Source organism: Lissotriton vulgaris, chromosome 1_2 (assembly GCF_964263255.1).
Source record: "Lissotriton vulgaris chromosome 1_2, aLisVul1.2, whole genome shotgun sequence".
NCBI classification, from domain to species: Eukaryota; Metazoa; Chordata; class Amphibia; order Caudata; family Salamandridae; genus Lissotriton; species Lissotriton vulgaris.
In genome coordinates, this window is record NC_141686.1 from 92,331,002 (window position 1) to 92,356,389 (window position 25,388).

General features: G+C 47.9%; 1 protein-coding gene across 1 annotated transcript in view; it reads right to left on the reverse strand.

Moving 5' to 3' along the window:
* The window catches only part of LOC147733976 (adenosine deaminase 2-like), a 332,200-nt gene that overhangs the window by 141,596 nt on the left and 165,216 nt on the right, over positions 1 to 25,388 (reverse strand). Inside the window, exon 6 of the mRNA XM_086953605.1 lies at positions 23,260 to 23,368. Within this exon, the coding sequence (XP_086809731.1) occupies positions 23,260 to 23,368 (109 nt within the window). The remainder of the gene's footprint in view (positions 1 to 23,259; positions 23,369 to 25,388) is intronic.

Genomic DNA, 25,388 nt, shown 5'->3' on the forward strand with positions numbered 1-25,388 from the left:
GGGTAGCAATGCACGCATGGCAGGGAGTCAGAGAGTCTGTGACACAAACATTGGCATACAAATCAACACAGTTGGAGACAAGTGAAAGTGCCAAAACTTTATCAACAAGTGCGTGTCAGTACGGCCAAGAGAAGTGCCATGAAATGCAGGCCAATGCATCATCATGTCTGAATGAGGAACATAGGAAAGCGCCCATGTCCACCTCGGAAGAGTCCATCACCAACACAAGCCAGTGCCAACTCGCGTTGGTTGTCCTCGCCTGGATCATGAGTCCAGGCCAATGCAGCCATGTCCACTGTTGTCTTGGGACATGTGACCAGATTCACAACATGCAACCAGGTGTCGGGACACGTGCAATGGGTCACTTTCCAGTTGTGGCTGCAGGTACCTTCTCACTCGGCCATGAACGCGAGGGCAGCTGCGTAGGCCAACATCTCCAATGAGCGATCGTTGTCTACCACATCTGACATATGGTTGACGTAATCTATCAGCTGAACCGGACAGATGTGCTGACTCCAACTACTGGACCCAATGTGCACCAAAGCCCATTCGGGTAGAGGCTCAATGTGCTCACTGCAGACCAGGACCCAAGCAATCTCCCAGGTCCAGTGTCCCGCCTGCATGCCAAACATCTATGTATGCCATAAACGGGCATCACAGTGACACTCCAGGTCATGGGCCAACTGGGGGTGCACACACACGTCGTAATCCAGGTCAGCTACTGTTACGTTGGAGAGGCAGACATCCATGGACCACTTGAATATGCACAAACGACAATGCAACACAGGCTGAACGCAGGTGACGTCCGCAAGGCGGAAACTCAGCTGGTAACTGATCCGCAAGACTGCCAACGGCAGTGCCCCTAGTAAATGCAGCAGACGTGCACAGCACTGGTCCATGTGACTGGAGTCAAACATGTGTCCGGGATGGTCTACCATTGCGTCAGTGGCTCTGCTTCACGCTGCACTGGCTTGCCCTGCACCAGTCCTGTGGATGAAATGGCACAGCTCGGTGCAATGAGCAGTGTCTGTGTGCAACGGGTGCTGGCCTGGGGTGTGGTGGGAGTACGTGTGAAGGCCATTTCATGCACGCCAACTACGACCAAGGTCTTCTGCGTGTGGGATGTGTACACGTTGGTCTCAGGTAGGGCAGTGCATAGTGTGGGAGTCGCAAGCAAATGCTATTGTATCTGTCAAGGGTGCTGGCCACATGCAAGTTCTTGCTCAGAGATGTGCTACCACCTGATAGTACAGACAAAGGACCATTCATCCCTACAATGACTTCACCATTTGCATGCTTACAGGAGATGTACAGAGGCTGGTCATGGGTGTGGTGGGATGTCTGCGACCCTGGGAATCATGGATGATATGCCCAGCACGTGGCACATGAGCGGCCTCACTGTGTGTTACGTTGCCACACAGCTGCTCCTCTCTCCCACTATCCCCCACATTGATGTGTGCTGCGCGGTTGCATCATGTGCACTCCTATGGCACACCAATATTATGCCTGTCCTCGCATGTCAAGCTGCATGCCAACAACACCATGACGCTGGCCTTTGGAGGTGAGCGGTCACGTGAGTGTAGGCCAATGGTCCGGGCACGGTGGCCACAGGTGTACAGCCCATGGTCGGTTGTGATTGCGCTGCGAATGAGGCCAGGCAACTGACTAATGCATCCGTAGAACTGATTCACATAACACTTGGCATGCATGTGCCAAGAACCCGAGAGGTCTTGCGTCCCTATTTGTCCCCGTACGTGCGGACCCACCCTCCTGGTACATGCTACATTGCACAAATCGATTGGAAGGGCGACTCCGCACTCGAGTTTCTTGAGTTGTTGTGATTGGTAAGGATGAGGTTTAGCAATGTGGTTGGTGCTGGATGTGAATTCCCTTTCTGAGCCACAGGGTTAAATATGGATACCAACACGTGTTTCTTGAACATCAAGATTCACATTCACATCCGCACTCTTGTGACTTTCATACGCATGGTACAAAAAATGTTTACTCAGTTGTAGTTGTCAAATAAATTTCGATTTGTTAATTTCATTTTAATTCTCATGAAATTATTGTTTCTCATAATATTCTCATTGTTCCAAATTGTCAATATAATACATCAATTTTAATGCTGCCCGATGCATTTCGAGCTACACAGCTCTTCCTCAGGGGACTTTATATCTGAAAAAAATATATACGTCTCTTTACTTATTGTGTACCCAATATCATCAAAGCAAATTTCATTACAATAACATAATCTCATAAATCATGTTCAATAGGCACATAGTGCATGCAATAGCGGGTGTGTCAGTGTATCACCTTATATCCCTTCGTCTGTGCATGATTTATAGCTTTATGTGCGAGTGTTCGATTGCCTATAACACTGACCTGAACCCTTTTCTCTCGGCAATGGTCGAGGAGCTGTAACAATAAATGGAAGCTGTTTGTAACAAATTGTCTATGCGGTGGCTGGTGAACTTCTCTTCTGATTTACGGGGTTCTAGCTATCTCTTACCGTGTGTGAATCCTTGTTCGATCTTGATGATCTCGCTGTTGGCGTGTGGCGCTCTAGCTGCGACTGCGAGTCTCTGGTATTGCCGGTCACGGGGTGTATACGTACCGGTTGTTTACGCGCTGGGCGGGACACGTTGCTTTCTATACCTCCTCTACCCTTCCTGTGCGGTTGCTATGTACGCTCTGAAGTGAACGCGCTTGTATTCCATGTGCGCTGCTTTGTGTCCATAGTTTAACTCGATCACGTGTGGTCAATGTGATAAGGTGATGCATTCTGGGTTGAAAATGCCGTGGTTATGTATTCATGGCCCGATGGTGTTCGAAACGTGATGTGGTGTGTTGTGATCAATGTTATAAATACGTGTCACATAAAACTATACATGCCGAAAATAGATCTGATGTGTCATGCACAACACAGTTAATGCATGTGAAAAGAATTTTTCAAAAACTATTCGAGTCATTGTTACAAAAAGCAACTAAGTTCAATCCGCTCATTTAACCCTTTCGGGTGTAAAGTACATAAGAAATTAATCCAGAATGTCTCTCTTCTCAATAAATGATTGTTATTGTCTCTTCCAGGCAAAATTGCGACTGTTTCTAGGATGCAAAATTTTAGTTGAGATGGGTTATGGTTTGCTTCATTGAAATGTGTGGCCACAGTGGATTTCTGGTTTCTTAACCTGATGTTACTTCTGTGCTCAAGCAGTCTGGTTTTGATTTTCCTCTGGGTCTTCCCCACGTATGACAATCCGCAGGGACATCTCAACATGTACACAACATTGCTGCAGTCGCAAGTACCTGATACTTTTAGTTTGACAGGTGTTCCTTTGGTGGGATGATTAATTACATTCCCCTTTATGATTGCTGAACAATTTCCGCAATTATGGCATGGTATGGTTCCTTTGTATATCTCTGTTTCTTTTTGTTTGGTTTTTTTTTATTATTTCCTTCAGATTTTTTGTTCTTTCATATGCAAATATTGGGGGTCTAACAAATGACCCTTTGAAATCTTCCTCAAGTGCCAATAGGGGCCAGTGTTTTGTAATTGCCTTTTTGATTGAGAAACTTCTGGTTGAAAATTTTGAAACGAATACAGTTCTTTGTTCCTCTGGTTTTACTTTTGTGGATAACAGATGTTGTCTTTGTAGTTTATCTGCTCTTTCTGCAGCTGCATCCAAAATGGACTCGGGATATCCTCTGTTTTTAAACTTTAGTAAAGTTTCTTGTTTGTGTTTACTGTACAATTCTTGAGTTGAAGCAATTATTTTAATCCTGACCAGTTGTGAGAACGGTAAATGCTTTTTTGATGAAGGTTGATGGAAACTTTTGTAATGCAGTAGATTGTTTCTATCTGTGGTTTTTGTGAATACGCTGGTGGTTAACTCTCCTTCATGGTTTGATATGGCTACATCCAGAAATGATATTTCGTCTTTGTTGATGGTAAAGGTGAATTGAATTCTCTCATTGATGTCATTGAGATGTTGTAAGGCTGTTTGTAAGGTGTGTGTTGTTCCCTTCCATAATACAAATATATCATCGATATACCGTTTGTAAAGGTTGAGTAGCTTTATTTCGATATATTTGTCATATCATAACAGCATTACAATACAAAAATGAATAAAAAGTACATTGCAATCTAACAGTACATTCCTCTCCAACAGTATACATTATATGAAATCTACAATAAAGTATCATAAAAATAGATAATTTGCCCAAGAATAAAAACATGCTAGGGGCTGGATCAACAGAACGTATTACTGGAGAAGCGTTTTTCTCACAGATCTTATCCGCCATGCCCAGCCAAGGAATTTTGCCAGGCAACAGGCGAACAAAGGGCGACCATCAGATTGTAATATACGTAGAGCCTCCAGATGCGATCTTGTGCCCAGGCTCCTACATAATGGTTTCAGCCATCTGTTCCTGGGCGCTACATAAGCGGGACACTCGAACATTAAATGGGCAATAGACTCGACCCTTGATACACAGAAAGGGCAATACGGTATGGTTTGCAATGGTGACTTCCAGCTCAATGTAAGCTGTCCTAAAGGTAGAACTCCCACCCTGAATTTGAAGTACAACGATCTATCACCCGGATTAAGAATCAAGTCCAGGTGGGGTTGTCTAGAGGGGAGCTCCTTAAATGATAAAAACTCTACAACAGATCTACATAATTTGGAGTTGCTCGTTCTGTCGTTAGCCGCCCAAGACCAATATAATTTCTTGAGCATCTGTTTAGATGGAGCTGTTTTGTTATCCCAAGCATCTCCTAGACCCAGTTCACAAAGGAGTCGCTTGACTTCCCTAAGCCAGCCGACCTTGTGCCAGCCGGGTAATGAAAGGAGTTCTCTTAGGGCATCAGCGTAGCTGGACAGTTCTGGTACATTCCATATCCTAGCCCATAATAAGAGGGGGCGTAGCCTGGCTTGCTCGCTTATTGGGCGTGTACCTGCATCAAGTAGGAGTGGGAGTGTAGGGGTACTGTGTGGTAACTTCATAAGATCTTTGTGGAAATTGTTCTTGAGGTGTGTTAAGGTGGTGACTCTCTGTACACCCCACAATTCCGCACCATACAGTGCCGCACTCACCACCATTGCCCTATAGATGTCTAAAATTGCCCCTATGGGTTTGGGAGATGAGACACGTTGTTCTTTTAGCAGGGCCCCTGTAACCCTCTTATGAGTCAAATAGATTTTTTGGTGGTGGGCCTTCCAATTCATGGAGTCACAGAGTCGGATGCCTAAGTAATCAAACTCCTTTACCCTTTCGAGTGGGACTGAGTCTAGAGTGGGAGGGGTTACAGATTTCCTAGGGGGGTTTAAGACGAGGAATTTGGTTTTGCTTACGTTGATAGCTAGGCCCTTGGTGTCACAAAAGTCCTTAAAGCTAGAAAGCAACTTTTGAATGCCTACTGGGGTCTTTGAGATTAGGAGGGTGTCGTCTGCAAATAGGAGGGTAGGTATTTTTCTGCCAGCCAGGGAGGGTGCATCTGCTGGATGTTGGAGAAGATGCTCCACCACTCCGTTAACATAAAGTGAAAACAGAGTGGGGGCTAGCACACAACCCTGGCGGACACCCCTATCTACAGGAATGCGAGATGTTTTTTGCCCCTGATCACCCCACCTAATCTGTGCAAAGTTGCTTTCATGAAACTTAATAAGCAATCCCAGTAAATAAGGAGGAATACCCAACCCCTCTAAGACATTCCACAGTTGGTCTTGTGGGACCAGGTCAAAGGCTGTCCGTAAATCTATGAAAACTAGATACAAACTGCCCTTGCCCAATACAACCACTTTCCAATACAGCATTAAAAGGCGAAATGTCTGCTCGATGGTGCCAGTTCCTGATCTAAATCCGGCCTGGAAATCTGACAATGTCTGATTTTCTTCAGCCCAGTGCAAAATCTTGCCTAAGACTACTTTGCCCGCTACCTTTTGGGTGGAGTCGAGGAGACTGATTGGGCGGTAGTTGGCTGGGTCGTCCCTGCAGCCTTTCTTAAAAATCGGGACGACCTCAGCGCCCCTCCAGGACTCAGGTAGGCAGCCTCCCAACACAGCCTCATTCAGGAGAGAGGCAATTAGTCTACTCCATACATAGGTGTTTTCCCTCAGCAGATCGCCTGGTATGCCATCTGGGCCTGCTGCCTTATTAGCAACAAGGCACCTGATTGCCCCTTCTATTTCCTTAACACTGAAGGGGTGTTCATTGACTATGGAGGCAACCGGCAGTCTGGGTGGGAGACCCGTGTTTGATTGTATTGCACCTAAGGGGATGGAGTAAAGCTTTGAAAAATGGGCAAACCAAGCCTCCCCTGGGATGTTGCAGGTCAGTTGTGCATCGATGGGCTTGTCCCTGGCTCTCATCAGATCCCAGAACCCCTTGGAGTCCTTTTTAGAACTCGCGACCATTAGCTCACTCCAGAAGTTGGAATCATGTGCTTTCCTTGCCAGGGCTAAAGTTTTTTTATATGATTTCCTAGCAAGTCTGATTTTGCCTGGGTCGTTGGATTTTACAGCTAAAATAAGTTCCCCTTTGGCAACCCGACATTACGAGGAATACCATTTGTCTCTTGCCTTGGAAGCACCTCTCGTTGTGGCCCTTGCCCTATTTTGTGGAATTATGAACAAGTCGCTTAGGGCCGAGATGGTTTCTGTGAAGGCCGCAAGAACAGCATGTTCGGTAATATCCGATGTATCTAGACGCAACCTCACAGCAGTCATTATGGTCTCTGCTTGCGCCATCCTCCCCTCGTCCGCTGCTACTTTGGCCCATTTTAGCCGCCTACCACAGTTTGAAGGGACAAGTTCGTGGGATGATTTCCATGTAGGAGTGGTCTTGGCTGAGTTCCTGTCGTGCCACGGGGGGTGAGGGTTAGAGACAAAGGGTTGTGATCGCTGTCGCAAGTCAATAGGACTTCCATATCTTGGTGGAACGGCCAAAGATTGTGATTCAGCAAAATGTAATCTATTCTGGAAGTATGTCCCACCCGGTTGTAGGTGTGCGCTCCCCTGATGTCAGACTTGGAACGACCATTAGTTGCTCTGAGGCCATATACCATACAGAGTGAGTTAATATCTATGACACTCTGGGTCCATTTTTTGATTGGATCTAGGGAGAGCATGGGAATGCCTCTCCTTGCGTCGTCTTCCCAGGTGTCCAAAATGTCCTCGCTGGCCAGGGGCTCAAAGCAGCAGTTAAGGTCGCCTGCGAGGACTACAAAGGAGTTGATGTTACAGGATCCAAGTTCAATATTTAGTCCTGTTGAGGATAGCGTAGATGCCCCACCCCTGGCCCCCCTTAAATAGAGGTTAAACACTTCTAACTTCCTGGCCCCATGGCACTGTATTGTTATTCTCTGAAGATCAGGAGATTGAGTGGTTTTATGCCTTATGTTTAGACCCAATGCAATGCTGACCCAAATGAGAAGGCCGCCAGACGGGCGACCTTTACTGCCCTGGTGTTGGGAGGCGGAACAAAGTAAGTTGTGTAGCCTACCCTGTGTCTAGGTTCCAAGCACCATGTTTCTTGTAAGAGACAGATATCAAAGGGATCCACGAAGGAAATCCACTCTGGATTGTCAAAATTGCGTGCCAGCCCTGCCACATTCCAACTTAGGATCTTCAGCTGTGTTTTACCTGGAATGTCCTGCCTGGGCAAGATGACAAAAGTAGGGGGATCAGGCTCCAATCCTGTCACTGCTATGACAGCTCTGTTTGGCATTTGGGAGGGCTCGTACTGGTTGCGGATAATTGCCCTAGGTACAATAGATCGCTTCCCATCGGGCAGGGCCATCCAATTGAGTGGCAAGGGAGACATTGGGGGTGCAACTCTCACGTGCTCTACTGCGTGGGAGTTCAACGCCCCCTGTGCTGGCGGGGAGTGTATCGTAGATTGCGGAAATGAGATAGAATTAGTATCATCAGGTTCGGATGTCGGGAATGAAGAATCTGGGACCTCAAAGGCTAAGAGAGCCTTTGTAGGCAGTAGAGAAACAGCCTGCCTTAGGAGTCAATCAACTTCCTCAAGACATCCAAACCTGTTGAAGGTTGGTGCCCCAAGCCAGTGTCTAGTAAGATCTTGCTCCTTATTTAAGAACCCCCGCCGTGTCTGATGTTGTACCAGTGACCAGTCGCCTCCCGGAGTATGTGTAATGCGCGGCGGGTAAAAAAAGGACAATGGCCTAGGTACAATGGGTGAGCCTTCGCCATCAATGGGCCATGAGCAAATGTGGTGGGCCGTGTGTGGATCCTCAAATGTTACCACTATGCCGTCGCCAGGACTGGATTTCCTTGAGGGACCCACCCAGGGAACTCGTCGGACCATTAAAACTCTGCTTCTCCGACCATTTGGGATCGGTCTGTTCACATTGAGCCAGTGCATGATCTTATTCTTCAGGGACCAATGGTTCTCATGGTGGTCATTTTCGATCTGGGGCACACCCGTCAACACAACCACATAATCATTGGCTTCAGGAGGAAGATCATTGTAGCCCCCTCGAAAATTGCTCTGGGTGGATTGGTGAACAGCTTTGCTGGCATTTGGCCTTGAGGAAACACCAGCATTGGTATGTACAGGAATTTGGGTGGTAGGGAGCTTAGATGTCCTAGTTGGAAGATTAGAGGTTTTTCGATCAACAGCTATGGTTCGAGGTTTGGGAACAGGCCGTGTAATAGCAGGTGCTGGAGGGGGAAGTTGTGGGGTCTGTGGGGCTCGGTCTTTCTCTAAGAGGCTTGATTTTCTTGACCTCGCAATCCAAGAGTAGCCAAGGCTATAATACTCTTTTCCATCTCTAGCAGATTATTTTCTATGCGAGATAATCTCAGGTCTAAGGGAGAGAGGAGCTTTTTTAAGGTTTCCCAAACTATACCTATAAACTCCCTATCCCTCCCTTCCTGACCCTCTGAATGTAGTCCAACTTCCTCTGCATTTGTATTAGCAATGATAGATGCAGAGACTGCACCATCATTAACTTCCTCTCAGTGTACATGTTGCAAAGAGGCACACCCTCCTGAAGCGCTAATCACAGGTACACTTCCAACATTGAACTGATGTGCCACAGCAATTTTAGCCTTCTTACGTGAGTAAGCGGACCTAGAGTTACGTTTTCTTTTGTGTAGTTTACCTTTAGAATTGTTGCAAGTGGGTTTATCAGGTATTACCAGAGTAGGGGATTTAGTAGTGTTTTGCTGGTCGAGGATAGCCAGGGGTGGATTCTGATTATCGGACTGGGATATGGGACACAAGGATGGAGGTAAAACAGGTGACGCCGGAGTGAAGTGGACATCTGCCTGCGTGATTACGCAGCGTGGAATGGCCAGACGCTCCGGAGTTATCCCAGATGCTATGTGACCCAAGGAGGATTTTTTAGAATTGGCAATGTCCTGGGACAATCTTTTAGCAGCAGCCAAGTCCAAGGAGACACGAGTTTGCAGTTTGGTAATTTCCTTGTCTATAGCTAAATTTGTGCGAGTAATAAAATCATCCATAGGGCCGTTGGTTTGCGGCCCCCCCTTAGCAGCCCTACTACGGGTGGCCCGTGTGCACATAACTAGACAAGGGAGGCAGTCCCCCTAAGCAGAAAAGGAGCTATGAAAGAGAACCAGGTGGCTGAGCAAAGGGCGATAGGGGATGGCCCCGTCCAGTCCTCTCCGTACTCGAACGGCCTCAAACGGCCCGCTCTTTGCCCGGTCTTCGCCCCGAGCGCGCCCGCGCGCTACCGCACAGCGGTCACTCCGTCCAGAAAAGTAGGGCTAGGGCAGGGCGGGGGGCGTGGCCGGCAGGGAGAGCGGCCACAGGTGTAGCATGCAGGGACTCCTGGGCAATGGAGTCCCTGCTAGGCTGCTCGCAGCCCTGCCGGTATGCACAGGGGAACAAAGATATGCAGCACCCCTCTCGTCGCCCCACATGGTCTGCATGCGCAGCGGGACCCGCGCAGCCTGTCTGCAGGCGCAGCCGGACCCGCGCAGCGGGTCCGGCAAGCTGCGGCGTCCTCCCGGTCCACAAAATCCAAGGTGACAGGCAGCAGAAATAAGGGAGACTCCACGTAGTTTCACCAACAATCCGGTAGGCAAGATTTCCCGCTTGATGGCCAGAACAGAGAACCTTTTAGCAAGAGTCAGGGGGCGTGGCCGGCAGGGAGAGCGGCCACAGGTGTAGCACGCAGGGACTCCTGGGCAATGGAGTCCCTGCTAGGCTGCTCGCAGCCCTGCCGATATGCACAGGGGAACAAAGATATGCAGCACCCCTCTCGTCGCCCCAGAGTCTGCAGGCGCAGCGGGACCCGCGCAGCGGGTCCGGCAAGCTGCGGCATTCTCCCGGTCCACAAAATCCAAGGTGACAGGCAGCAGAAATAAGGGAGCCTCCACGTAGTTTCATCAACAATCCGGTAGGCAAGATTTCCCGCTTGATGGCCAGAACAGAGAACCTTTTAGCAAGAGTCAGGGGGCGTGGCCGGCAGGGAGAGCGGCCACAGGTGTAGCACCAAGGGACTCCTGGGCAATGGAGTCCCTACTAGGCTGCTCGCAGCCCTGCCAATATGCACAGGGGAACAAAGATATGCAGCACCCCTCTCGTCGCCCCACAGAGTCTGCAGGCGCAGCGGGACCCGCACAGCGGGTCCGGCAAGCTGCGGCGTCCTCACGGTCCACAAAATCCAAGGTGACAGGCAGCAGAAATAAGGGAGCCTCCACGTAGTTTCACCAACAATCCGGTAGGCAAGATTTCCCGCTTGATGGCCAGAACAGAGAACCTTTTAGCAAGAGTCAGGGGGCGTGGCCGGCAGGGAGAGCGGCCACAGGTGTAGCACCAAGGGACTCCTGGGCAATGGAGTCCCTACTAGGCTGCTCGCAGCCCTGCCAATATGCACAGGGGAACAAAGATATGCAGCACCCCTCTCGTCGCCCCACAGAGTCTGCAGGCGCAGCGGGACCCGCACAGCGGGTCCGGCAAGCTGCGGCGTCCTCACGGTCCACAAAATCCAAGGTGACAGGCAGCAGAAATAAGGGAGCCTCCACGTAGTTTCACCAACAATCTGGTAGGCAAGATTTCCCGCTTGATGGCCAGAACAGAGAACCTTTTAGCAAGAGTCAGGGGGCGTGGCCGGCAGGGAGAGCGGCCACAGGTGTAGCACGCAGGGACTCCTGGGCAATGGAGTCCCTGCTAGACTGCTCGCAGCCCTGCCGGTATGCACAGGGGAACAAAGATATGCAGCACCCCTCTCGTCGCCCCAGAGTCTGCAGGCGCAGCGGGACCCGCGCAGCGGGTCCGGCAAGCTGCGGCATTCTCCCGGTCCACAAAATCCAAGGTGACAGGCAGCAGAAATAAGGGAGCCTCCACGTAGTTTCACCAACAATCTGGTAGGCAAGATTTCCCGCTTGATGGCCAGAACAGAGAACCTTTTAGCAAGAGTCAGGGGGCGTGGCCGGCAGGGAGAGCGGCCACAGGTGTAGCACGCAGGGACTCCTGGGCAATGGAGTCCCTGCTAGACTGCTCGCAGCCCTGCCGGTATGCACAGGGGAACAAAGATATGCAGCACCCCTCTCGTCGCCCCACAGAGTCTGCAGGCGCTGCGGGACCCGCGCAGCGGGTCCGGCAAGCTGCGGTGTCCTCCCGGTCCACAAAATCCAAGGTGACAGGCAGCAGAAATAAGGGAGCCTCCACGTAGTTTCACCAACAATCTGGTAGGCAAGATTTCCCGCTTGATGGCCAGAACAGAGAACCTTTTAGCAAGAGTCAGGGGGCGTGGCCGGCAGGGAGAGCGGCCACAGGTGTAGCACGCAGGGACTCCTGGGCCCCTCAAATAGAACCCGGCGGGGGAAAAAGACCAACAGTCACAGAAACAGTGGCACAAAACACAAGGAGCCAGAAACCTTAGTTATTAACATATCTAAGTATAACATGACTGTCAACGAGATAAAAACTCTACAAAAAGGATCATCATATGTACCTGCGTACCATTCGAATTTACTGGAAACAAAAGTTTGCCTGTACAAATTCCTCAGATCGTTAAGGTTACGTCATTTCTTTTCAAACGTCATTGAGATACCGATACCAACACAAGCCAACGTACTAATGGACTTAAGACCCAAAAGCAAATTCACCCCCCGGTGAGTCACAAAGTACTGGATGCGTATGAAAAAGTGGTGACAAAAGAAATAGAAGATATTTTCAAGAAACCTAGACCGAAACAGACTAATCTAACTCAAAAAGACAAACAGACACTACAAAACTTAGCTAACAATCAACAAATAACAATCGGACAAGCGGATAAAGGTGGTGCTCTCATCATAATGGACACAGACTATTATGAAGAACAAATAGACATGCATGTTCAAGATCAAGACACATACATGAGGATGGATACAGATCCTATTAAGGAATTTGAAAAAGTCTTATCCAACATCATTGAAAATGCAATAGCAAAAGGTGTGATAGGCCAAAAAGAAAAAGATTACCTCCTGAAAGCAAATCCTTCAACACCATATATTTACATGATACCAAAAATCCATAAACACCCCACAAAACCGCCATTACGACCCATTGTGTCCACAGTAGGTTCCATACACGAACCAATCGGAAAGTTCATCGACAGACATTTACAGAACATTGTTCAAAAATCTACCACAGATATTAAGGACACCACCCACTTTTTAAATATTCTGGAAGAGCACAAAGTCAATTTCACCAAGGAGATGATTATGGCCACAGTAGATGTGAAGTCTCTGTATACCTCCATACCACACAACCTGGGCATGATCGCCATTGAAAGTTTTCTGGTGAAAGAAGAAAAAAGTGAGGATTTAAAGGTATTCATAATGGAACTCATCCATTTCACCCTATTCCACAGTTATTTTGTATGGAAAGAGAAGTTTTATGTTCAATCTTCTGGAACTTCGATGGGCAATTGTGCGGCGCCGACGTACGCCAACACATTCATGTACAGATTTGAACTAGACCACATATTGAATCAAGAGGTATGGCAAAACAACTTAATCCTTTACAAACGGTATATCGATGATATATTTGTATTATGGAAGGGAACAACACACACCTTACAAACAGCCTAACAACATCTCAACGACATCAATGAGAGAATTCAATTCACTTTACCATCAACAAAGACGAAATATCATTTCTGGATGTAGCCATATCAAACCATGAAGGAGAGTTAACCACCAGCGTATTCACAAAAACCACAGATAGAAATAATCTACTGCATTACAAAAGTTTCCATCAACCTTCATTAAAAAAGCATTTACCGTTCTCACAACTGGTCAGGATTAAAAGAATTGCTTCAACTCAAGCATTGTACAGTAAACACAAACAAGAAACTTTACTCAAGTTTAAAAACAGAGGATATCCCGAGTCCATTTTGGATGCAGCTGCAGAAAGAGCAGATAAACTACAAAGACAACATCTGTTATCCACGCAAGTAAAACCAGAGGAACAAAGAACTGTATTTGTTTCAAAATTTTCAACCAGAAGTTTCTCAATCAAAAAGGCAATTACAAACACTGGCCACTATTGGCACTTGAGGAAGATTTCACAGGGTCATTTGTTAGACCCCCAATATTTGCATATGAAAGAACTAAAAACCTGAAGGAAATAATAAAAAAACCCAAACAAAAAGAAACAGAGATATACAAAGGAACCATACAATGCCATAATTGCGGAAATCGTTCAGCAATCATAAAGGGGAATGTAATTAATCATCCCACCAAAGGAACACCTGTCAAACTAAAAGTATCAGGTACTTGCGACAGCAGCAATGTTGTGTACATGTTGTGATGTCCCTGCGGATTGTCATACGTGGGGAAGACCCAGAGGAAAATCAAAACCAGACTGGTTGAGCACAAAAGTAACATCAGGTTAAAGAAACCAGAAATCCACTGTGGCCACACATTTCAATGAAGCAAACCATAACCCGTCTCAACTAAAATTTTGCATCCTAGAAATAGTCGCAATTTTGCCTGGAAGAGACAATAACAATCATTTATTGAGAAGAGAGACATTCTGGATTAATTTCTTATGTACTTTACACCCGAAAGGGTTAAATGAACGGATTGAACTTAGTTGCTTTTTGTAACAATGACTCGAATAGTTTTTGAAAAAAAAATTTCACATGCATTAACTGTGTCGTGCATGACACATCAGATCTATTTTCGACATGTATAGTTTTCTGTGACACGTGTTTATAACATTGATCACACCACACCACATCACGTTCTGAACACCATCGGGCCATGAATACATAACCACGGCATTTTCAACCCAGAATGCATCACCTTATCACATTGACCACACGCGATCGAGTTAAACTATGGACACAAAGCAGCGCACATGGAATATAAGCGCGTTCACTTCAGAGCGTACATAGCAACCGCACAGGAAGCGTAGAGGAGGTATAGAAAGCAACGTGTCCCGCCCAGCGTGTAAACAACCGGTACGTATACACCCCGTGACCGGCACTACCAGAGACTCGCAGTCACAGCTAGAGCGCCGCATGCCAACAGCGAGATCATCAAGATCGAACAAGGATTCACACACGGTAAGAGATAGCTAGAACCCCGTAAATGAGAAGAAAAGTTCACCAGCCACCGCATAGACAATTTATTACAAACAGCTTCCATTTATTGTTACAGCTCCTCGACCATTGCAGAGAGAAAAGGGTTCAGGTCAGTGTTATAGGCAATCGAACACTCGCACATAAAGCTACAAATCATGCACAAACGAAGGGATATAAGGTGATACACTGACACACCGGATATTGCATGCACTATGTGCCTATGGAACGTGATTTATGAGATTATGTTATTGTAATGAAATTTGCTTTGATGATATTGGGTACACAATAAGTAAAGAGACGTATATATTTTTTTCAGATATAAAGTCCCCTGAGGAAGAGCTGTGTAGCTCGAAATGCATTGGGCAGCATTAAAATTGATGTATTATATTGACAATTTGGAACAATGAAAATATTATGAGAAACAATAATTTCATGAGAATTAAAATGAAATTAACAAATCGAAATTTATTTGACAACTACAGCTGAGTAAACATTTTTTGTACCATGCGTATGAAAGTCACAAGAGTGCGGATGTGAATGTGAATCTTGATGTTCAAGAAACACATGCTACATTGCAACATCGACTGTTGTGGCCCTGATGGCGACTACAACCCAACACAGAGACACACTTACCACACTTCCTGCCCAAGCCCAGGTCCGAGCCACATCCTGCTCCCCCTGCGGAATCAGCACACCCCGGCACTGACCTGACGTACGCCGGACCAGCACATGCCACTTGTGCATGCAGGGGAATGTGTGCTCTACTACATGTCTAGGTTCACTGCCAACGCTGAGGTCACATGGTAACGTCTGCAGAAGACAGCACACTGCGATGTTGCAAGGTCCGTGCCCATCATGCTGACACAATGACCACACGGACACACTTGCTCAGATGGTTTGAATGGCTACGGTCACGTGCGCATGGCCACATTTATTAGCAGGCACACATACCGAGTGACACCTGTGTTGGATGTGTGTGGGGTGTGTGCACACCAGCCAGCAAGGGCTGCCTGGTGCAGTCAGAAATTGACAACAGTGTACATCGCAAAGGACCTAACCATTGAACCCTAAAGACCCCATGACTTGTCCTGCACAGAGTTAGTGGCCCCGGATGCAGAGCGACCTGCACTTACTTACCGCCACGGGACGCGGACTTGCGGTGAACAGGATTGCTGGCAACAGGTCAGTTGTTGATAGTGTTCGATCACCTCCGTGACTCTGTTCCGGCTTATGTCCGGACTGAGCCGCATCTTCCTATTACTCTTCTCCATGCATTCACTGGTGTGGACTCTGCCATTCATGATTCGCGACTATGTGCTGGATGTGAGACCTACTTGTCTGCAGGGTAGGCCTGGGCCCTCATCCATGTGTCGCCTACTTGCGTTGAACAGGGTAAGTGGCACCACGTGTTGCAGGCTTGCGTTGAACAGGGTTAGCGGCACCACTTGTCGCCGGCCTGAGTTGAACAGGGTTAGTGGCACCACGTGTCGCAGGCCTGCCATATGGAACTATGCCTCACTGATCAAAGGGAGTCTGGTGCTGTGGCTGCTGCACAGACTTGGTGTCACTGCCATTCAGGACTCAGGACACAGTTCCACATGTGGGACCTACTGGGCCAAAGGGTAGGCCTGGGCCCTCATCCACGTGTCCCCGGCTTGCATTGAACAGGGTTAGTGGCACCACGTGTCGCAGGCTTGCGTTGAACAGGGTTAGTGGCACCACTTGTCACCGGCATGCGTTGAACAGGGTTAGTGGCAACATGTGTCGCCGGCTTGCGTTAAACAGGGTTAGTGGCACCACGTGTCACCGGCTTGCGTTGAACAGGGTTAGTGGCACTACGTGTCTCAGGCCTGCCATATGGAATTATGCCTCACTGATCGAAGGGAGTCTGGTGCTGTGGCCGCTGCCATGGACTTGGGGTCACTGCCATTCAGGACTCAGGACACAGTTCCACGTGTGGGACCTACTGGGCCAAAGGGGACGCCGGTGGAGTATGTCAATGAGAAGGGAGCAATGTGGGCCAGCGTCAGGGGGCCAGCGATGGTCTGAGGAGGCTGCAGAGGTCGCGGGACTGTTGCTTGGAGCTTGCACAGGCATGTGATGGGCCCTCTTTGACACACGCCAGTGTAGGAAGGTGAGTGGAGCCTCGTTGGTGTGCTGGGGCAGGAGTAGGCATGATGGGTCTGGGGACCAGCGGCCCAGGGTGCATCAGGCGCACAGGGATGCAGGACCCGCCACGCTCAGCGCAGGACTCGTGTCGGGCTTAGAGGCGCCTCCCTGGCAGACGCGTTGTCCATTCCTAAAGAGAACCACGACCAGTACGACGGGCTTTTTGTTCACACCTTACACAGGCCTGGCATACGCAGGTCCAACCCACTACGCATGCGCATGCAGGGGCGGACGTAACGTGCGACATTTCCACATTCTGCCCCACAGCCTGTGAGGACATGGTAGCGTCCACTGGACAAATAATCAAAGAAGAGGGAGAAAGAAGAAGCTGCAATCCATTCAGCTTCCTTGGCCACCACGCTCCATGCACCAGCAATTGATCTCTTCTTGGTTTGCACTCTGTGGTTTGTCCGGTACCTCCACGCAACACCTGGCATTGGGTAGGTCCACATTTCTTAGTCACTTGCCAGTCTGGCACATGCCTGCTTCAGAACTCTCCACACATCCCGCTATTGTGTGTCTGTGGTGCCATGCTGTGGCTGGGTTTCTACTCATGGCAAGGCCGGATTCCCAATGGAGTCATGTCTGGTCGGTTGGCATATTGTGTGTCATGTTGAATCTAGTTGTGCTGCGTGCCCATTGCAAGTGTCGTGAGTTATATGACTGTGGGCTGGAGGTGTGTGGTGTGTTTATTTTGGACTTAACAACGAGTACTGCATTTCCATGTGTGCCATCCTGGGAGCTCTGGTTGATGATGGACTGTCGGGATGTGAGTTTCCTGCACTCTGCCTGGGGAGTTGGCCACAACATTATTGAGGAGTCCGGGGCGGTCCGCTATTGCCTGCACATTCCCCTGAGACAAAAGCTGTCTTTTCTTCTCAGATGAGGGAATACAAATCTGCTATAGCCCGGGCTAAATCTAGCTATTTCTCCAATAAGATTCTGAACTCCACCAATAAGTCTAAGGATATCTTTTCAATTGTTGAGGAACTGTCCAATCCGGCTAGAGTTACCATCGCCCCGCTCCCCTCCCAGTCTCTTTGTGACTCCTTGAATCAGTTTTTTGTGGATAAAATTGCCAAAATCAAGACCAGCATCTCTGCTCATGTCTCACCTGTCTCTCCCCCCGCTAGCACTTCCTCTCTTCACACTTCCCACACCTTCTCCCAGTTTCCCCTCATCTCAACAGAGACTTTTCTCCCCCTTTTGCTTAAAGTCTCTTCAGGCTCCCCCAGCGATTGTTGCCCCCCCTCTGCCCTGCGAGAAGCTTTCACTTCCTGCCCGGACCCCCCTTTGGCCCTTTTAAACAACTCTCTAACCTCAGGGGTGGTTCCGGCCTCCTTCAAACGGGCAGAGGTGGTCGCCATCTTGAAAAAACCCACGGCTGATCCTTCTACCATGAGCAACTACCGCCCCATCTCCCTCCTCCCCTTTCTTAGCAAAGTCCTGGAGTCCCACGTCACTCAATCCCTTACTTCTTTTATAGAGGACTCTGGTGCTTTGGACCCCCAGCAGGCTGGGTTCAGACCTGCGCATTCCACAGAAGCAGTCATCCTCTCTGTGATGGACGAACTACGCAGGGGCGCCGACTCTAACACCTGCCAGGCCCTGGTCCTTCTGGACTTGTCGGCCGCCTTTGACACGGTCGACCATGACATTTTGGTCGACCGTGTCGGAGAGGCTGGCATCCAGGGCACTGCTCTGGACTGGGTGCGCTCTTTCCTGACCCATCGCCATCAAGCTGTCAGGTTGTCCCAGTTTTCCGCCCCTCAAGTCGAACTGACCTGTGGTGTCCCGCAGGGTTCCTCCTTATCCCCTCTCCTTTTTAATTTGTACCTGGCCCCGTTAATCCGTTCCCTCCGCCGATTCAATGTCTCCGCGTTCAACTACGCGGATGACATCCAACTGGTTTTTACCATTGACTCCAGTGACCACTCCATCTCCACTTTTCAAAACACCCTCTGCTTCATCAGTGATTGGATGGGCACAAACCATCTGAAACTCAACCCCGACAAGACTGAGCTGGTCCTTGTCGGGGGGCCCTCCAATCCCTGGCACTCTTCCTTTTGGCCTGCCAGTCTTGGCAACCCCCCTTGCCCCGTCAACTCAGCAAAAAGTCTGGGAGTTGTCATAAGCAACGATCTATCTATGACACCCCAGATCAGCGCTGTAGTCTCCTCTAGCCATTTCCAGCTCAGGAAAATTCGCAAAATCTCCCGCCTACTGACCACTGATGCCCTCATCTTGGCCTTGCTTGCGTTAGTCATGTCTAGGCTTGACTACGCAAATGCACTATACGTAGGCATTCCTGCATACCAACTTAGGAGACTCCAGCTGATCCAAAATCAAGCTGCTCGCTTGATTTACCATCAACCTAGGGATCAGCACGTTCAACCTCTCCTAAAGAGTCTCCATTGGCTTCCGGTCTCTGCCCGCTGTAAATTTAAGCTTGGTTGCATCATCTTTAAATCCCTCACTGGTCATGGTCCCTCCTTCATTTCCTCTTTGCTCCATCCTTATGTCCCTTCTCGCACCCTTCGGTCATCCCAACTGGCTTTACTCTCTGTCCCCAGATTCAAGCAGAAAAAACACGGTGGCCTTAGGTTTTCTTTCCTAGCTCCGTCTTTTTGGAATTCCCTACCTCTCCCTCTTAGGTTATCCTCCCCCTACCCCACGTTCAGATCTTCCCTCAAAACGCACCTGTTTACTATAGCTTACCACTAGTTGTTCTTCCTTAGTCTGGTTTTCCTTCTGTCTCTCCTCCCTGCTCCCTCTGTACAGCGCCAAGAAACCTAATGGTGTTAGCGCGCTCCATAAATTGATTTAACATAACATAACATAACATAACATTCATGGTATGCATGTGCTTTCTGTTGTGGCAGTTGTGTGCAGTGTGGGCAGGGGGCACGAGGGGTAAATGTGTGCAGTTTATTGTCCCTGAAACGTGAGGGAATCCAGCTATGGGGTAGGGCCTTGCTTGGTCTCCATATGCTCCTGCGCAGTGTGGATGACTTGGGGGTGCTGGGGTGCTAGGCGGATGTTGGCATTCAGGACAGGTGTGCTGACCTTGGATGCAGTTGCTGTGTGACTCCTCCGACTCTGGCAGTAGTGGGTTGGATGGTACCAGACCCTGGCATGTGCTGCGGTGGGATGTGGGTTGTCCACTGGGTTGGGACTGTCAGCAGGAGGGCGATGTGGGTCATGATGCGGATGATGGTTGTCCTTTTGAGGCTGTAGTGAGCGATGACTTCCTCGGGCGTTAGGTCTGTGAGACAGGTGCGTTTTTGGTCTGTCCGCTTTCTTACTCAGCGCTGCCTCTGTGGTGGTCCGGTGGGGGGTTGGGGAGGGGTACGGCTCCTGGGATGTAGTGGTGTTTCTGGGGGTGGTGGTGGTGGGTGTTGTGGCCCTGTGGAGGCTCCAAGCTCCATGGCGTTGTTTGTTCTTCGGGTGTGGCTGTGTGTGGGCTTCAGTTGCCTACTGCAGGTAGTCGTCCAGCTTTACTCCTGCAGGAGGCAGGTGTTAAATACCTGCTGCTACAGCTGTTTATTGTGTGGTTTTGACTGGCATCGCTGATCTGGCAGTTCGTTGTGAAACTGGTATTGTGTTTTTTTCGTGTGTTTTGTCACGGGAACGCTTACTCTGCATTTCACTAGGGTTAGTTGACGGTGTCCACCGTGGAGGTAAATTTTGGGACAGTTATTGTGGGAATACTACCAATGTCTGCAGTTTGCACCAGCTTGTGAATGGGGGGTTAAATCTATCTCCACTTTCGATGTCTTAAGGTGGGGATTGCTTCTTCTGAATTCTGCGTGGCATTTGATACATATTCTCTTTTGAAAAATGAATAAGGTTCACTTTGCAGATTTGCATGTGTTTTTCTATGACCAGAAAATATTACCTACATCTCTTATAATCATTATCAACCTACCTCTTCCTCTTTCTATAGCTATGTACCTTTTCTTCTGGCTACCTGATCCTTCCTTCTTTACCCGATGACTCTACCTTTCCCACCTAGCACTCCCTACCTGATTTTTTGTTCTACTTCAGCTATTTCAATATACTGTCTCTTTAACTCTCTGTTTACCTCCTCTTTTCCCCAAGCCCCCAGATGGTACTACCCAGCAGAACTAGGGATTACTGTCTAACTAGAGTAGTGCAAACAATGAAAGAGGGGTGGTAGGACAAGCGGCAAAAGGTACTTTCAGGGAAAAGTGCAACATTTGTGAGGGAACTAGATAAATGTGTTTTTTAGTGTTTTGCAAAATTTGTTATGGCTGATATGCAAAATGTATTTCTTTACTGGTTGTCATTAGAGCTTCTATTTTCCAAGGCAGAGGTTTAGAGCTCGTTGTCCTCTTACTTTTGTTACTACATATTACATTCCCAGAGATTCCAGTCTAACCCTTTACTCTTGACTTTGTACTATATTTCTGATTTATGTGATGATCAGAGTCAACGACATACAAGGCCGGCATTAGCATTGGTTGCACCCGTGCAACAATCTGTGTTGGCGCCCCCATGACCTTTTTCTCGAAGGATACCCTCACTGCTCCTCTTCAACACAGCAGTGCCCCTTATAACTTCCCAGACCCTCTCAAAATGTATCGCTTCTCACAGCAATATAGGGTATCAAAGCATTACATCACACATGCATAATATAAAGAAACAATGAATGCCAGAGCTGTGGCAAATCACTTCCAAAATCCTCTTTATCTATGCATTAAGAAATTTAAAGAAGGTCATCTAAGAAACTTCTCTACTCACAATGGTATGCACTGAACAGGATAATTGCGTGTGTACACACATTAAACTGCAAATAAAATCAATGGCCTACGCAAGCACTCACACCAGCAATCTCACCCAGAGGCATGCACTCACAAACAAGCAGAGGCAGTGCTTAATTTGAGCCAGTGGTTTATGGTGCTTAGGAGCATGTCAACGCTGCCTCTAGTGACAGTCTGCCACATGGTGGTGCTGTCTCCCTGAGTTTGAGATGAGCACAGTAACAGTGTTTAATGAGTCAATAAACATTAAAAAGTAACAAAAGCTGCCGCTTACATGATTCTTACAGCCTGGGGTGGCTTGTAAAAGTTCTAATTGTTACACTTGTAGGAATAGTTAGTTGTTGTGTTGTCACTGTCATTGGCAGAGCTAACAGGGAAGATAGTGGGTGCAGGCTACAGTAGCCTCTGGAGAAGGGCCCTGGCACTTATTCTTATTTACAAATTAGGCGCTGCACAGAAGCCTATTCTGATGCGCTGGCACAGTATTTAAACACAGCCAGGTATTCAGTATATGCTTCATTATCAGCTGTAACCGAAAGCATGTACAGCACGGAAGCCTCCAAACGAGCATTCAAGCAGTACAGATTAAAGTGTTCTGTCAAATCCAATAAGGATGGTGTTTCATAAACATCTTCGTCTCGGGATGAGGTTTGTATGCCTCTGAACAAATGAAGTGCTGGTACATACTGATTTAAAGGCATACAGTGCACTCAGATATCATTTCTACATACAGACACGTGTCTCCCAAACATACATAAAATTGATTTGCATAATCATAGAGTCACACACAAAGAAAGATGGAATACGTGTACATGAGGGTACATCGTAATACACTCAATCACACATCTTGAAAAGGGATTCCCCTTTGTCTATTTGCACAACACAAATAAACAGATATTCTAAGAGCTTCCGCTACACCTTACAAGGATTCACTCTGCTGCAGTGGCTCGCAGTAGGGACTTATTTTTAACTTCTCTTGCTTTCACTCAATAAACCATAATTCCTAGCAAATATTACTCAGGAAGATAGCAGCACTGCAAACCCATACTGGCGCAGAGTGCGCAGATTGCTGCCCTGCAGGGAAATGGAGCGGTTCGCATGGTGGTAGGGAAGAGTTGGAAGCAAATAAAGATGCAAATGGCAGTCAGCGCAATGTTCATCGTTGCACAACTTCAATATTCCAAAAGACCAAAATGCACGTCGGGACAGCTGTTTTTTCAATTTCCACTTTGATCTGTGGCAGACTATCTCCCAAGAAGTACCACTATGCATGCAGGACTTCCCTGTGTGAATGAGAGATCCATATTGCAAACATTTTCAAGGAAGAATGCACTTGACTAGTATAGTACCAGTGGTAACTATTCAATTGCAGAACTTGAATGAGAATAGCAACTCATTTCACATAAGCTAACAAAATAAAAACACCAGGATGGGCCTGTTTCACACTAGAGTTAAAGATGTCGACGTAAATGTTTTCTGACCACCAAGGTGGAGCATTGCATATGCTGTAATTTACAAGATAAACATTCATGAACAATTACCTGGGGCTTGTCTTCACTCATATATTTGAACATACTTGAACTGTGGTAGAGTCCACACAATTCAGCCACCTTCACACTTGCTTCATCTCACAATGCATCTCTCTTAGTGGCCCAACATTTACCTACTGCTTCTTCTCTGGTGCTTCCGGATAATGTACACTACGAGTGAAAGGTTGCACGGTGCCCCAGTACTTACTAGTCTCACCAGCATGGAAGAAGTAAGGCAGGTCTGCTCTTTGGGAGGCAGGCATTTGAAGGGCATCCTTAAAGTACCACAGAGGGTATCCCTTGTCTTCCTCGCCAACCTGTGAAGAAGGGGAGCATCATTATGTACACTCCAAACAGCACATTATCCGTGACCATCAATTCCAGGACCACACCACACTGCGAACCACAATGAGAAGTGAAGCAGAAGCCGGCTGAACAGGAGATGTCCATCTCCAAAGGCTAACACGGGGACACCAACTAGACCAGATCTCATTATCTTATATTGAGTTTTATTCAAATATACTGTAAACAGGATTGACGGTTTGAGAATCTTCATTCCTCGTCAAAAATGGAAGACGAAGCATTACTATTTACGTCAGTATTTTATAGGTTTTTTAGGGATATGGTATAACAAAGTGACTCTCGCCACTTTATAGTTATGGTTAAGTTGCACTTTCCCTTGAAAAGGTTTTTTTATGTCTTTTTATTTGTTTTAAATTCTCTGACAACAAACGAGCGAAAAACACACCATTGTGCATTCATTTTACATCCCCTCCTAGATCTCCCTCTGCTCCGGATTCATAATTTGTCCACAAATGTCCATCATCATTGTTCCATCACTTCCCTTCCTGAAGTTAAGGATGGCCGGAGCAGTAAGCCTCAAGCTCCTACTACCGGTTCTACTACAATCATCCCTCAATTCCCTCCCATCCTCCCCATATTTTCTCCATTTTTTTCATACACCCTCAGGCTTTATCCATTCCTGTCTCCCAGTTACCATGTGTCGGCATCGTCCCTGAACACCCTCCTCTGCACAATATCATGTTTAGCCACTATGCATCCCATGTTCATTAGTAGTTTTTGATATCTTGTGTGATCAGTTGGGTCCCACACCCCAAAGGTTACCAGTTTTGGTGTCAGTTCCAACAGAACCCCTGTGGTTTCTTCCAATGATGCGGCTATCACTTCCCAGTATGTTTGGATATGGGGCAGCTCCTGAGTGTGTGCCGGAAGGTGCCCTTCAAACCACATCCTTTAAGGCAATCCTCACTGTCGGTTCATCACATCTTATGTAACAGAGTTTGCGTGTAGTATAACCTGTGTAGGATTTTTTATCTGTTTCAACCTATAACTGGCCTTTATTACCTCCAGTGATAGAAATTCCAGCCCCCCACACCAATCTTCCTCCTCCAGGCCTTCCAGGTCCCTCTCCCATTCAACTTGATTCAACTTGCAGAGTTATTACTGTGGGCTGGGTGTTCCTCGTTAGTGTGCCACATGTCAGTGAAATCACGTTTTTATCCATCCCATCCGTCTAAGGGGTCGATGAAGATGGATGATGGACTGGAGTCCGTCCGCCATCATGGTGGTGACCGGGACCGTCCGTAATACATACGGCGGTCCTGCACACCCAATTAGGATGCGACACCACCGTGGCGGTCGCATTTTGCACTTTAACATTGCGGCGGGTGCTGCTAACTGCAGCACCCGCCGCAATGTTGAAAATGCATATTGTGCATTTTGATGCACATGGTGCCTGCCACTTAGGGCAGTGACATTTGGAGGGTACCATGGGTACCCCCCGGTGCACAAACACCACCCCTAGACACAGAGGGTGCCCGCAACAGGCCCCCAAAACCAATCTCCACTAGCCTTTCAATGGCTGTTACCGTCACGGAACGGCTGACTGAAGACAGCATCCTAATTTGGCTGACGGTGCCGCCACCATTTTATGAATGCAGACTGCTCTGCCAGGCAATCGGATCGATTGCCTGTGGCGGTTCCATGGCCGACAGTCTTTGCATCCACCACAGTCGTAGTCTAGATCCCCTCGCCATCGTAATATGGTGGGGGAAATTCACGGTCCTATTGCGGAAGGACCGCCACCGCATGGCTAGCAGTGCCTGTGCTTCTGCCATCTTAATGACCCCCTAAATGCCTAGTCTCCAAAGATGACTCCTCATGTGTTTTTCTAGATACACAGTAGTCTCTAAGGGCGTAACGTGCAGCCTTGCATAATTCAGTCACTGCTTTTCCAACATTTGGTATTCTTGCCTAAGGTGGAAAAAGGGGGACACCCTTCTTGTGCCTCATACAACTGCCAAATTAGATAAGCCA